Raw genomic sequence first — 14,961 nt, 5'->3', positions numbered from 1 at the left:
CACCAACTCCAGCCAGAAAGCCCCGCCCACTGAAGGTCCTGCTAGCCCCACCTCCCGGAAGTCCCCGGGAAGGTTCTGTCACCGCGGGCTCACGCAACTTCCGGCTACAGCCTAGCGGCTCGCCGGCGATTGGCTCCTTGCCCCGCCATCGTGTGACGTGCTGCCCTAGCCCTGTGGACCCACGTGTGGAGCTGCCGGCAGGTACCGGGGAGCGGCGGTTCGGCTGCCGCGGTTCCGGAGAGGGTGTCCCTGCCTCATCATGGTGAGAAAACCGCGGTGCTCCGGGAGGGAGCCGCTCCCTGCGGCTGACTTAGGCCACTGGCCGCGTGGCTTGGTGCCCCGAGTCCTGTCACTCTCCCGGCACCAGTCACCTTCGTCACCCCCGGGGCACTTCGGAAGGAGAAAGAAGGTTTCCCTTTCGCCAAACGCCCGGAGTTTCCAGTCCTGAAGGCTTTGGGTAACTCCGTCCCTGTGACGCAGAAGCTCCGCCCCCTGCTTCCGGGGTTCACTTGGGCCACTGGGTAGCAACTCTGGTTAGACCCAGAGCTGAAGAGCAAATACGAATGTATCGAGGAGTAAATCATCTGAACCTTAGTTGTCTGTGCCCTAATCTTATTTACTACCTTGTAGATGAAGTGTCTGTCTATATTTTCTTGTGGCAGGCTCCTTGTCTTGTTGATAAAACTTTTCGGGGACCTTCCCAGAGCACCCATTAAGAGAGACTTCAGGCATTTGCTTTTGATTTGAAAATCCTGTTTGATTTTCCCTCTTACTGATTTACTTGCTAAGAGCGGAGAGTTTCTCACACTGCCCCACATATTCCCCAGCACCTTTGAACAAGTGTCTCAGAGTAGGTGCCTAGCCAGGGTTTGTTGGCGAAGGTAAGTATGGATCCTTCAGGAGACAGGGACTCCTGTCCTGTCTGGCTTAGGTGTACAAATCTGAAATATCTGTTCACCCTCCACATGCTTAACTGAGTGTACCTGTGGCTGTGGCGTTGCCCACTGTGTGGGGGTTCTGTTTTATTGACCTTTCCTGATTATTTTGTAGCCTCACAGAAAGAAAAAGCCCTTTATAGAGAAGAAGAAAGCTGTGTCTTTTCACCTGGTCCACCGGAGCCAGCGAGATCCTTTAGCCGCAGATGAAACTGCACCCCAGAGGGTTCTCTTGCCTACACAAAAGGTAGGTCCTGTTCTGGAGCCACTACGTTTTTAGGTGAATGGTAGTTTTGTAGTCCTGAACATGGAACCCAGGGAACTTAAGCATGCCGGGCATTCTCAGAAGTTGGTCCTCTTAAAAAAATAAAAAAAAGAGCTGTGACTCAGTTTCCAGTTTCTGTGCTGATGTTTGATGTTGTGTATTTATTTTGATTGACAGGCTAAAGCATCTTTGAGATTATTAAATAAAGAGATCTTATAGAATATTAGTCAAGTTCACTAGTTCACAGCCTCCATCTGCACAGTATTATTTAGGCTATGGCGGTATGCTCAGTCTCTGCTTTCTCTTGGGATTCCCCCATATTACAGTAGTCTTCCATTTGCCCCCTCGTCTCTCATGTCATGAAATACAGAACATCCAAGCTCATGGATAGCTTTGGCAATCCTAGAGGGGCCGTGAGTAGGTTGGTTTATGTTAGCATCACACTTGTTAAAGATGGATAATGGAAACATTTTGGGGGATGCTGGAAAGATGGCTCAGTGTTTAAGTACTTGCTGCTCTTGCAGAGGACCCAGGTTCGGTTCCCAGCACCCATATGTAGAGTCACAGCCATCTATAACAACTGTTCCGGGGGTTTTGCTACTCCCTTTTGTCCTCTGTGTGTATTAGCTGCACATACACACTCATTAAAAGTGTAAAAAAACGTTTTAAGTATTTCGAGGCATTTGCCTCCCTTTAACTTTTCCTTAAAGCCACCCATTACACCACTTCATGAAAAGCTTTCTTTGGGTATAAGTACAAGAAACTATACTTACTGTCAAAGCTTCCAAATCTTTTCTTCTAAGCCTCCAGTGACATTTTTTGAGTGTATGTTACATATATTTCTTACCTAGATTTGCCATGCAGAATTGTCTAGTTGAAAGACTCGTTCTCTATGCCCCAGTACAGGGGAACGCCAGGGCCAAAAAGGAGGAGTGGGTGGGTAGGGGAGTGGGGGTGGGTGGGTATGGGGGACTTTTGGTATAGCATTGGAAATGTAAATGAGCTAAATACCTAATAAAAAATTAAAAAAAAAAAAGAAAGAAAGACTCGTTCTCACTCGTGTTATGTGTATGTGCTCCTGCTTCACTTTGTCTTTGAGACCAGGTCTGCGTTTTTCAGGCTTGTCATACCATACGTTGGTGGGTTCTAATGGCCTGCCTCAGCCTGGCTTGTTGTCATTCTGTTATAATTGTATGTAGCACTATGTTTTGGACTCTCTGTAGTTGTGGTATTTGTCAGGAACTAATGATTCCTATCAGCCACTATTCCTGTGCTGTCTACAAAAGTTGTCAGGGTCCTGGCCTTACTCGTGGCAGGATAGCTAACTCCGTGTTGTTGTCCAAGGTCAATGACGAGGAAAGACGGGCTGAGCAGAGGAAGTACGGCGTGTTCTTCGACGACGATTATGATTACTTGCAGCACCTGAAGGAGCCCTCTGGGCCCGCAGAGCTTATCCCCAGCACCTCCTTTGCCACACCCCTCTGCGACAAGACAGAAGACCCCTGCGTATACTCAGTAAGCTTTCTCGGCCCCTTTACATGTGAAACCCTGCAGCAATGGGGAGACTCCTCGTTTTTAAGTCAATAACTTAGGGTCAGAAAATGGTGCCGGTATGAAGAATATAGAGTCTCTGCCTGCTGTTGTATAGACATGTGTATGTCTGCACCATTGGGTGTAGGCCCTTTCTCTGGTAGCTGCTGTCAATATTAACAGCCTTTTGTCAGGTTCAGAACTATGAGTCATGTCAGGCAGCATTTTCCATAGAAGAAAAACAGGGCATCCTGTATCCTGACATAGTTTTATGATCATAAACTGTTGTGGAGGTGTTTTCAGATCTTTAACACTTTTGTGAACTCTGCAAGGTAGCCATAGAGAGAGTAGCATGGACAGGTTGTAGTGCCACCCACAGCAGGAGTGCAGACCACTGTCCCACGCTTTTCCCTTTACAGACAAGCAAGCACATTCACGTGTGCCTGTGCTGCGCCTGGATGTCCTGCGGGTGCCTGCCTCTGTTGAGGACGCCCCATTGGTGTGCACTTTGTCCTTTCATTCTATCACCTGGCACTTCAAAAGGGAAAAGATATTTATTGGAATGTTCAACAAAAGAAGAGAGATGGAAAGATAAGATTTAACTCTTCCAGGGCAAAGCTCATTGCTGAGGAAATAAGAGTCAGGTTTCTGGGTGTGTCCTGAAGAAAGAGGCATCAACTGCAGCTGACCAGTTCTTTTTCTCTGTAGGCCAGGGCACTGCCGCATCTCTACCATAGGACCAGGTTCTCTTGTTCCCCGGCTAGCAGGGTACTTACTGCTCCTTTCCTGTTCTGCCGCCTGCTCAGCTGCTTTCTCTTTTCTAAGAGGAAAAGTTTTAGTAAAGTCATAGCATTGTGCAACACTATGAACAACGTTCATGAACAGAATTCTCTGCCGAACAGAGAAAAGCTAGCTTTTAATCCTTAATTCATTTTGAGTAAGAGTAATCACTGTTTTTCCTTAATGGAATGAAGCTACTCAGTGGGCAGTTCATTTGTGTTTGTACAGACAATTATTTACACAGATCAGATCATTTAAAGACAGAGGTGTGATATACATACATGAAGGTGCCATGTTGGAACCCAGGATATGGTAACCTAGAAAGAAATGGCTTATGTGGCACTGATTTTGTGTTGTAAAGATATGATTTAAAGCACTTTTTTCATTTTTATTTTGTATTATTTTTACACTCCATATTTTATTCCCCACCCCGTCCCCTTCCACCCTGTTCTACATCCCATACCTCCTCCCCACCCCCTGTTTCTACGTGGATGTCCCCACCCCCCACCCCACCTGACCTCTAAATTCCCTGGGGCCTCCAGTCTCTTGAGGGTTAGGTGCATCATCTCGAATGAACACAGACCCAGAAGTCCTCTATTGTATGTGTTTTGGGGACCTCATATCAGCTGGTGTATGCTGTCTATTTGGTAGTCCAGTGTTTGAGAGATCTCGGGGGTCCAGATTAATTAAGACTGCTGGTCCTCCTGCAGGATCGTCCTTCTCCTCAGCTTCTTTCAGCCTTCCCTAATTCAACAACAGGGGTCAGCTGCTTCTGTGCATTGGTTGGGTGCAAATATCTGCATCTGACTCTTTCAGCTGCTTGTTGGGTCTTTCAGAGGTCAGTCTTTTTTGTGAGCACTCCATAGCCTCAGTTATTACTGAGGCCTTGGGGCCTCCCCTTGACCTGAATCACACTTTGGGCCTGTCACTGGACCTTCTTTTCGTCAGGCCCCTCTCCATTTCCATCCCTGTAATTCTTTCAGACAGGAACAATTAGGGGTCAGAGAAGTGACTGTGGGATGGCAACCCTATCCCTCATTTGATGCCCTGTCTTCCTGCTGGAGGTGGGCTCTATAATTTCCCTCTCCCTACTGTCAGGCATTTCATCTAAGGTCCCTCCCTTTGAGTCCTGAGAGTCTCTCAGCTTCCAGGTCTCTGGTTAAAGCACTTTTTAAATTTGAATTTGTCGGAAAGATGGAGCACAGGAAAGGACTGTAACACAGTGCGGGGTGGTGGTGTAGATGTAGATGTGCCTGTTGGAGCCTGCCTTGCCTTTCACATGACAACATGTCTTCTGGGAGAAGAGAACTGAAAACTCAGTGGAGTAGTTGGGAATTACTACAACTACTAAAATAAACACATCAGCATTGGGCTTGTCCTTTATTTGATCATTGACTATTTTCAAGGCTTGATAAAATCCCATAGGTAAATTTACTAACCCCTCCTTAGTCTCAGAATTTTAAGAAGAATCACTGTAACCTTTAAAAAGTCTAAAAAATATATTGTTTTAACCATTCTTTTTTTTTTAATTTTTTTTTTTTAAAAAGGATAGGATATTGGATATTCTCCATTCAAAGTAACAGAAAACTCCACTTCAAACTTGATTAAAAAATAGTAAATGGTTGCACACCTTTAATCCCAGCATACAGGAAACAGAGGCAAGAGGATGTCTGCGTTGAGCCTAGTCTGGTCTACGCGCAAAGTTCTGGCCAGCAAGGCTACATAGTAGGGCCTTGCTTTAAGTAAATGTTACGATGGCGATGGCTCTTCTTGCTTCTTCATCCTGTGGGTTAGGGATAACCAACTTGCACCATCATGATTGGTCATCACAGTCTTAACAGAGTTACTAGTGAGGGGGTCAGTGGTGAGGGCTCTTGCCAGACTGTCAGCCGAAACTCAATTCACAGACCTACACAGACTCCACAGTGATGATGACAATGATGGTATCATGGTGATGGAAAGTAATAGACAGAGGTCCGTGCAGTTGTATGTGTTAGTAGGTGAATTGTATAGAATGTAAAAATGTCTCGGTAAAGGTTTGTGGTTTGTTTGTTTTTAATATTACGGCTTTAGCCAGGAGTGGTGGTGCACACCTTTAATCCTAGCACTTGGGAGGCAGAGACAGGCAGGTCTCTGAGTTCCAGGCCAGCTCAGGGTACATGAGTCCTTGATTTTTTGTTTGTTTGTTTTGTTGTTGTTGCTGTTGTTGTTTCGAAATGACTTTATAATGGGAAAAAAAACAAAACATGTTACCCCATATTTATGCCACTGGGAATCTCATTTTAGATGCCATAACAGCTTGTTGTGTATGCACTGCAGCTGTGAACCTTTGTGCCATTATGTCTCAGAAGGGAGCTTCCAGAGTCCTTTTCCAGCTTTATTCAGGCAGGTTCTTTATGTATGTATCCCAGGCCAATCTGGAAATCTGACTCTTTCTACCTCAACTTCCCAAAAGCTGGAAATCCAGGCTTGCACTACTGCCCAGCTACAGTGCTCAGTTTGTGGGCCAGAGGGCATCTGTCTTCATGTTGTTCTGCGGCTGGACTGAGGTCAGGGTGGATGAGCTGGGAGGCACACATGGACATAGCATTGTGTCCACTCTCACATACTAGTTGATGGAGGAGAGGAAATGAAAGCCAACGGGTCAGTCAGAGTGTATGTATTCATAGATTGCATATTAAGATTGAAGAGCGAAGGTTACAGAAAAGAAAATTCTAGGAATGGCTCTCTATAGGAGAATAGGAACTAAGCTAACCACCAGATGTGGCCCTACGTGGAAGAACATTTCAGTCAGGAACAGATTCAGGGATGCTGTTTTGGATCACAGTGACAGGCTTATGTGTGCTCACTAAATTGTATTGAATTATTACATTCTAGTGAGGAACTAGGCTTGGTTCCTGTGGTCTCTTGCCAAGTAACAGACATTTGGATACCTAGAGTAGGCTTGGATCTTAAGGAGCCTTGAAGCATCAGGACTTGTTAAAAGTGCAGGAAGGTCACATCTGGCAGAGATAAGATTGAGCTAGGAATTGACTAGGAGCTGCTTTGCAGTTACTTCATTAATGATACATAGGATGTTGACCAAAGGGAAGGAGTGAAGTCGTGGTACACGAGAGTTCAGAGGACTATAGTGAAGGAGAGGTGCTTGTGATCTCCGTTAGAGTTAAGGCAACAGTGCCATTCGTTGCCAGACCTGTGGGATGTCACCTACAATCGAAGAGGAAAAAATGGCATTATTTTTGAGACTCCAGGCAGGTAGAGGTGCAAAGTGTGGGTTCGGTTCTCAATCTTCTTAGAGACTGATTTCAGCATGTAACTTTTCAATTTTTGATCTTTTTATTTTTCAATGAAATGTCCATACTGACAGCTAGGAGATTGAGTGGAGCAGTGTGTGAGATGCTGTGAAATGTGTGAAAGGGTCCTGTTAGGGTGGTGATGGCGTGGTGAGAATATTTCCTGGCACATGGGTGAGAGATCCAAGGGTGCGGTGGTACCAGCTTCCAGAGGCTGGTAATACTTCTCCCAGTCAGTGGTTTACTGCAGACAGTTATGCTCTCAGGTCTGGAAGCCAGAAGTCTGAAACTAAGCTCTTGGCAGACTCAGTTCCTTCTTGGGGACTCAAGGAGATTCTGTCGTTCATTTGACCCTTGGCTTCCAGAGCCTGCCAGCAGTGTGTCTGATGCTCTGTTTTTTGTATGGGTCTTATTTAGGTGACAGTATGGTTAGGAGTCCATGGGTGCAGCTCCTGTTGTATAGAAAATACTACTTTGGACCTCTGGCTCTTAATGAGTCCTAGATGAGAGTGCCTCACTCCATCTCCCTCCATCGTCTCGTCTTGTTCTCCCCTTTATGTGAGGGCAAGCCAGCCACTGAACTCATGTTCAAGATCAAGGGAATACATATGGTTGTGGTCTTCTTACTGACAGTAGGCCTAAGGTAAGGTAGTAAAGGTTGTCACACAGCACATGTGACAGACCTACGCACTGGCCTTCATAGCAGACCACTTTCAACCTGTTACTCCATTAGTCACATGAGCACTGATCAACTGTCGAGGTTCACCTGGTGTCAGCCTTAATGTTTTCTAGTGATGAGTAAATTGCTGTATTCCCTCTGGAGTAAGCCATAGCAAGCCTATTTCAAGTGTGGCCACAGCCTGCGGATGGATGGATGGATGGACATGAATTTTGAAAGCATGTTTTCTAACCTAGTACAGTGGCTAAACAGTATTTTCTACATAAGCCTAACAGCTGTGTAACTTCCTTTTCAAGAGCACTGGAATTAAGTTGCCTTCATCTGTGTTTGCATCCGAGTTTGAGGAAGATGTTGGATTGTTAAACAAAGCAGCTCCAGTTTCAGGTGAGGTTAACTTTTTTAAAATTTTATTATTGGAAAATGTCATGCATGAGTGCTACGTTTGCATGATTTCTACCCCACACATTCACTTCCCCTGCATCCCCCACTGCCTCTCAGCTTCATGACCGCTTGTTAATTAGTGTTGCATATATGTGTATGTGTAAATACTGCCTGCTGGGTTCATTTATGTTCTCCCTGTGTGTATGTTTGGGCTTAGATCACTATGGAAGGCTGTCGCTGGAGAAGCCCGGTTTCCTCTCTCAGCAGCTATCAGTTGAAGCTCTTGATCTAGGGGTGGGGCCTTGTGAAATTCCTCCATCTACCATCCATTGTGGGAAGTCAGCTGATGCTCTGTTTTTTGTATGGGTCTTATTTAGGTGACAGTATGGTTAGGAGTCCATGGGTGCAGCTCCTGTTGTATAGAAAATACTACTTTGGACCTCTGGCTCTTAAAATCTTCCCGGCGCCTTTCCTTGATGCTTTTTAGCCCTAAGTGTGGGGGTTGTGTTAGCTCTCTCTGTTGGGTCTGGCTACTCCATAGTCAGTTGTTTCTGCATTTAGACCAGTTGCAGCTTTCTGTGTTGATCTCTTGTCTACTGTGACGAGGGGCTTCTTTGATGAAGGGTGGGAGCCACACCTATCTGTGGATATAAGAATAGGTATTTAGAATCCAGTTGGGAATGGCACTGATTTAGGAATGTGGCAGAGGTAGGTTCTCCTAGGGTCTCACCTCTCACTATACCTACTGTAGGCAGTTGGCTAGGTTTACAGTTGCCTCCTATTTAAGTGTGTCTTAAGTCTGATTGGTTACCCTAAAAATACAGGTACCGATACTATAGTCTTGGGTGTATCTTGCTGTGCTGCTCATTGTTGAGGCTGTGGTTCACGGGTGGCTCATCTGATAAAGGCTAAGGCTCATAGCCAAAAAGAAAGAATTTCACTTCTTTAAGTTATCATTTCAGTAAGTTTGTGTTACACAAAAAGAAACACAACAATACAGGATTTTTCCATCCACAGTGAAGAGTTGAAACAATTGAGATAAGTCTAGAATTGAGATACTAGAACAGAAAGAGGAAGTGAGTGTGGCCAGCAGTTTGGCATTACACACCAGATTCTTAGGTCTTTCTAGGTCTTGTTTGGAGAAAAATGTAGACATCTAGAAAGGGAAGTTCGTGTGCTCTCTTATGAAGTTAACAGTCGTCATCACTTTCCTTATAATGTTAAACAATAGTATGTATTTGGAAGAAATCTATTTTGTGATTCACTCAAGATAAACTGAGGCTTCTTTAAAGAAAACTTTAAGTACCGCCATTGTAATAGTTTAAAACAAAGATCCACAGAAGCAATTTTTAGTATTTTTTTCCCAAGTTAACCAGCACTTTCCCTTGTAGTGTTGTTTCATTAATTCATTCTAGAGTGGCCAGTGTAGAGTCTTGGGTTAAACCAGAGTAAAGCATAGTCCCTAGCCTGAGAGAACTGCTGTCTGTTGGGAAGGTACTAAATTGAATATTCTCGTTGTGCATAGCAGAATAAATGTAAGGGGCACAGACCTGGCCTTGGGAAGCTGGGCAAAGCTCTCAAGAGAACAGCAAAGTTCATTTGTTGCCTTTGTGGTTGCTCGGGAAGAGCTCTGAGTGGGACCAAGGCTTTGAGCATGCTGGCCCACACGTTCTACTCCCCTGAGTTGCTTTCTGAAGTAGAAGGCAGGTGGAAGGAGGAGGGAGAGGGGGCTGGGAAAAAGATGTTCCAGACAGAGACTGACTGCATGCAAAACCAAGAGAAGGTAAATAGCGGGCATTGTCTACACTGGAGCATAGCAGCTGGGCTTGACAGGATGAATAAAGCAAGCATGCGGCAGGGCAGGTAGGCAAGGTAGTGCAGCTGACCTCATTGGCAGCTGTGTCAAAGGAAAGTTTAAACTCCTGAGTTCATTTTACTAAATAGAGTTATGTAGCTAAAGAAACCAGCTGGGATTTATTAACCTTTATAGTCTGACTTTGTAAACATGTAAAAAGTCACCAGAGATTTCAATGAATTGAAACCTGGATTCTTTCTGCAGGTGAAAATTTAGGAAAATTTCTACTAAAAAGACAGTTTAAAAGCATAGATTCATAACAGAAGTATTTTTACTAGGAAACGTTGAAGAAGGATGTTTTGTTTTGGTTTTTTTATTCTATCTTCCTAAACTGGACTTAAGTGTTTCAATCCTTCTGTTCTCTGCATACTTACTTAGATGTGATTGTATACAGTAAACGGAGTGGCTTTCTTGCCCCCCAGAGGGATACAGAACTCAGGACTTCTGTTTTGTTTTCTTTATAGCAGTGGAGCCCAGGCAGGTGTCCAACTAACATCAAAGCTGAGGTTGACCTTGAACTCCTGGGCGCTGGAATTAAAGATACGTGTTTTACTCAGTTTCTCTTTTCCTTGTAGGACCTCGACTGGATTTTGATCCAGACATCGTTGCAGCTCTTGATGATGATTTTGACTTTGATGACCCAGAAAACCTCCTTGAAGATGACTTTATTCTTCAGGCCAACAAGCCGACAGGAGGAGAGAGGATGGATACGTATGTGTGGGGCTTGCCATACTGGTGTGTGTGTGGGGGGGGGGGGGTGGGGGTAACCATGTTCTAGTAGGAAGACAAGTTTGAGAGCACGTAGTCTAAGACATCTGTTTCAGTGCACAAATAGTTAGATTTGAACATATATTTCTGTAGTATCTGAGATCCCAGAACCTGGTGGCTGATGGCTTTTCCCACCACGCCAGGCTAGTGTAGCGCCATCTTGAGTCCCGTTCCCTCTGGAGCCTCCAGCAGTTGCTCCAGATTTATGTAAAGTTGCTGTGTGCTGTTAGTTTTTAAGTTCTCTTGACAGGTGACTTATGACCTGTTGGCTTTAGGGAGTCTGAGGAAGACGATGGCCATGAGTGGGAAGACATGGACGACGAGGAAGGGAGTGATGACAGGAGCTCTGCAGGCTTTCTGTCAGATGGAGGTGACCTATCTGCCCCCGGCTCACCGCAGGAAGCCATGAAAAAGCACCTGTTTTGGGAAGAGGAAACCAAAAGCCGTTTCACAGAGTACTCCATGACCTCCTCAGTCATGAGGAGAAATGAACAGCTGACTCTACACGATGAGAGGTTTGAGAAGGTGAGGCCCTGGGAAATGTGTCTGAACACTTTCCCATGCAACAGAGACAGTGGAGCCAAAGTTAAAGTTTCTTTCAGGATTAGAAACTGTGTATCTCATTAATATACATCAAAGCTACATCCTGCTCTGGAAAGACCTATTAGGTCCAAAGAGTCCTGACATCCTGACATCTAAGGTTTGGTGGTCTGATTTTGTGTCTGACCATAATCTGCAAAATTTCCTAAGAGTTAGCTGGCTTAGCGTAAACAAAATTGCATTTACCTTTTTTTTTTTAAGTTCTTCAGGTATAATTGATACTAAAAACAAAGTCGAGGTACTTTAGAAAGTTGAGGTATACTGGATTTGACTCCTCTGTGGCAGGCCAGCTCCTGGTTGGTGGATTATTCACGCAGAATCTTTTCATCTATTCTGTCCTGTAGCTCTCACTACCTTCTGACAGCATCTCTAATGTGCTTATTTATGTACATTATCTATAATTATATATGTCTATATTGGGTTAAGATATGATTTCTCTGGGGGAAGAGGTTCTCAAGTGTACATCCAAAGTCCTAAAGTGATAGCGTCTGGCGGGTAGTAGGGCTTGAAGCTCTCCAGTCAATAGTGAGTAATGAGGGGCTGTCTTCCTTCAAGGAGCATGAGGTATCTGATGTCTCACTTTGCTGCACAATCACAGAAGTGTTAGCTTCCCTCCTTCCTGTCAGGAGGCCAGCTACTAAGTGTGTGTACTCAATCAGGAGACACGGGTGCTCAGGTAACAACAGGGTTAGCAGCATTTGAATAATGAACATCATTTCAACAGGGATGATAATTATACATGAATTAGGCTCTGTTCAACAGCAACAGTTTAGCCTGCATCCCTGTGGGATGCGCAGTTATCTTTAAGGCATTTGAGGCAAAGATCTCTGCATAACATGTTATTTTCTGATCTTAGTAGAATAAGCACTTTTATTTTCATATTAAGTAGAAGCTTGTTTTCAGACTATTTGTGAATCCCTGAAAACATGTCTTCTTTGGGGCTGGAAAGGTAGTTGAGGCTAAGAATCCATGCTGCTTTCTGGTCTCTGAATGCACTGCCACATGTACATACACTCAGACACTCAGACACATAAAACAAGGTCTCATGCCATTGCCGGTGCTGCTTCCTCTCTGTTCATACATTAATGGTAGTTGCAAGCATTTAGTAGTACTGAAATACTGCATAGGAGTAAGAAACATAGCGACTTGTTTTTCACAGTGTCTTTTTTTGCTGTTTGCTTTCAAGTTTTATGAACAGTATGATGATGTTGAAATTGGAGCTCTGGATAATGCAGAATTGGAAGGTACCATTCAAGTGGACAGCAATCGGCTGCAGGAGGTTTTGAATGACTACTACAAGGAGAAGGCAGAGAAGTATGACAATTGTTCTCCCATAGCTGCTTGGTTTTCCTACTCTCAACGTCTGTGGTGGAGAGGGGTCCACATAGTCAAAGTCTGTCACTAGTTAACTTAGGATCATGGTACGGTAACTGAGATTATGGTGGGAAATAAAATACGAAGGGATGCTGGAGTTGGAAAGTAACATGATGCTTCTAGCCTCAGGCTGAAGAATCATAACTTAAAAATGTCTGGTTTCTTCTTTTTTCTGAAATGGTGGGTGTTCCAAGAATTGAACAGTTATGGCTAATAGATAAGCTTTTCTTCAGTTGACTACCAGAGCTTACCAGTGAAGTATTTGCTCAGTCAGCATCTGCAGCAAAAGGACTCTTATCTGAGAGAAGCTGAGTAGGTATTAAAATCTGCTAACAAGTCTTGTTCCATGCAGCCCCGCAGCAGGCAGTTTCCACAGCACAAAAGGGGCCATGGGCTTTAAGGGAATTCTGCGCATACTTTAGAGAGATAGATGAGCAGCTGCTTTTCGTCTTCGGGAATCTGCCATCGTGTGTAAGGCGTAACCTTGTACAGATGCAGCTAGATTTGATGTGCCTGTCAGCAGAGCAAATGTCTGCAAACTGGGAGGGCACAGCAGCTTTGGGATAGAGACATGTAGGGGACACGGCAGGCCTAGGACTAGGAATGAAAAGTACTGTTGTTTCTCTAGCTATTTGACTGACATGGAATTTAATGTTTTCTTTGTCCTGTTTTATTTTCTAAAATGTACCAAAAAGTTGTGTAAAATTGAGTACTCTTGAGCCTTTTGAGGATCAAGATCTGCCAACAAATGAGCTTGATGAGTCTGAAAAGGAAGAGACCATTACTGTAGTTCTTGAGGAAGCCAAAGAGAAGTGGGATTGTGAATCCATTTGCAGTAAGTATCTTATTGTCCACTCGGCTGCCAAAAGTATGAAAGAGATTTAAAGTGATTGTGGGAAAGCAGATATGTTGTAGTAGAAGTTAAACTTTGAGAGAATCTGTAAGAGAGAAAGACTTAGACTATGATTGCTCTTGTTAGTGAGTTATAAATTATTTCAAAATGGTTTTCAGAGAGGCTCTAAGTGTGAGTTTCACTATGAAGACACTAAGGAACATAGAGTGAACTGTAGGCACTTTGATGAACTTACAGTCCTGAAGTGACATATGATCTTCCTTTTCAAGGTACATACTCCAATTTATACAACCACCCACAGCTCATCAAATATGAACCAAAGGTAAGTCTGGAGCTACCATTTCCAGGGCTGAAGGAGTGGCTAAGAGTTAAGGTCACTTCCTGCTCTTTGAGAGGACCCAATTTGGTTCACAGCACACACATCTGTGGTAACTCCAGCTGAAGAGGATGTGCTGCCTTCTACAGGCCTCTGTAACACTCTTCATATGGCATCCACTCACATAGACATAGACAAACAAATACAAGTTTATTGCTAATGCCCTTTCTCACAGTGCTAGTAGGAGAAGCACCAACCGTGTGTCAGCAGTGAGCTGTTTGAACAGGAGTGGGAAATAACTCGAGTTATTTTTCTTTCTTTGTTGTCTTTGTTTCAGCCCAAACAAATCCACCTGTCGTCTAAGACCGGAATACCTCTCAATGTCTTACCTAAGAAAGGCCTCACAGCAAAGCAGGTTGAACGGATGCAGATGATCAATGGCAGTGACCTACCCAAAGTGTCCACCCAGCCTCGTTCCAAAGATGAGACCAAAGAGGATAAAAGAGCCAGGAAGCAAGCCATAAAAGAGGAGCGGAAGGTAATTCGGCCTCTTGAGGGCTTTGCAGAGAGCTATTGGGAGGGTGTGGTGGAAAGTGTGTGTGTGTGTTTAATATACATAGTCTCCATATAAATGTGTGAATAACCTGAGGATCCTCTTGTATAGGAACGAAGAGTTGAAAAGAAAGCTAACAAGCTAGCATTTAAACTGGAGAAAAGAAGACAAGAAAAGGAGCTACTGAACTTGAAGAAAAACATTGAAGGTCTAAAGCTGTAGGTGTGGGACATTCATATAAGTTATATTTCCATGTCAGCAGTCTTAGTTATGCTCTGTAATTAACCAGGATCTGAAGAGGGGTGAGCTTGCCCCTGCCATTTTTATATGCAAATAGCTGAGAAAAATAGACTATTTGTATTTTCATACAAGCGGTTCTCCTGTCAGCTAACTTGTAAATACTATAATGTTGTAAGTTTAATATTACACGCTTATATTTCCCCTGAAATAAATGATTTCATGAAAGTCAAATGTTTGGATAAACTAAAGGAAAATGTCTTCATAACATGAACGGAATTGGTGTGCTCATTTATTTGTATGGTTGTCAGAATTGTTGTTTGCAGATGTTCTCAGCTATTTCTTTGAAACCTCTCCACGCCTTCCTGGGAATTACATGGTTTAATTTGCCGTCTGTAGAGAAGTGATCTGGTTAAGCTCAGTTTTGAAATGCTGAGTTTATTCTCAGTGGTGAGAAGAGTGTTCCTGACAAGATTCCACGGGTAAGAAGCTGATTTTCCCGGGTACACAAAACGACCCTTTCAAAAGGACTGGAGATGAGC

General features: G+C 44.0%; 1 protein-coding gene across 2 annotated transcripts; it reads left to right on the top strand.

Annotated features, from left to right (window-relative positions):
* The first annotated feature begins 152 nt into the window (after positions 1 to 152).
* On the top strand, positions 153 to 14,693 carry Ltv1 (LTV1 ribosome biogenesis factor). Of its 2 annotated transcripts, none has more exons than NM_181470.4 (11): positions 153 to 262; positions 1,051 to 1,182; positions 2,545 to 2,715; positions 7,779 to 7,866; positions 10,294 to 10,429; positions 10,762 to 11,011; positions 12,273 to 12,400; positions 13,156 to 13,295; positions 13,583 to 13,635; positions 13,967 to 14,167; positions 14,294 to 14,653. In NM_181470.4, exons 1-11 carry the CDS (start codon positions 260 to 262, stop codon positions 14,402 to 14,404), a joined length of 1,413 nt encoding a protein of 470 aa, NP_852135.1. In that variant the 5' UTR covers positions 153 to 259; the 3' UTR covers positions 14,405 to 14,653. The 2 variants fall into 2 exon arrangements, with proteins under 2 accessions (NP_852135.1, XP_006512839.1); XM_006512776.3 differs by lacking the exon at positions 153 to 262 and adding an exon at positions 271 to 881 and having other exon boundaries at positions 14,294 to 14,693.
* Positions 14,694 to 14,961: the final 268 nt, after the last annotated feature.

The sequence above is a fragment of the Mus musculus genome, chromosome 10, assembly GCF_000001635.26.
Source record: "Mus musculus strain C57BL/6J chromosome 10, GRCm38.p6 C57BL/6J".
Taxonomy (NCBI): Eukaryota; Metazoa; Chordata; class Mammalia; order Rodentia; family Muridae; genus Mus; species Mus musculus.
Note: the sequence above shows the minus strand (reverse complement) of the source record. Positions and strands in the feature narration are given on the sequence as shown.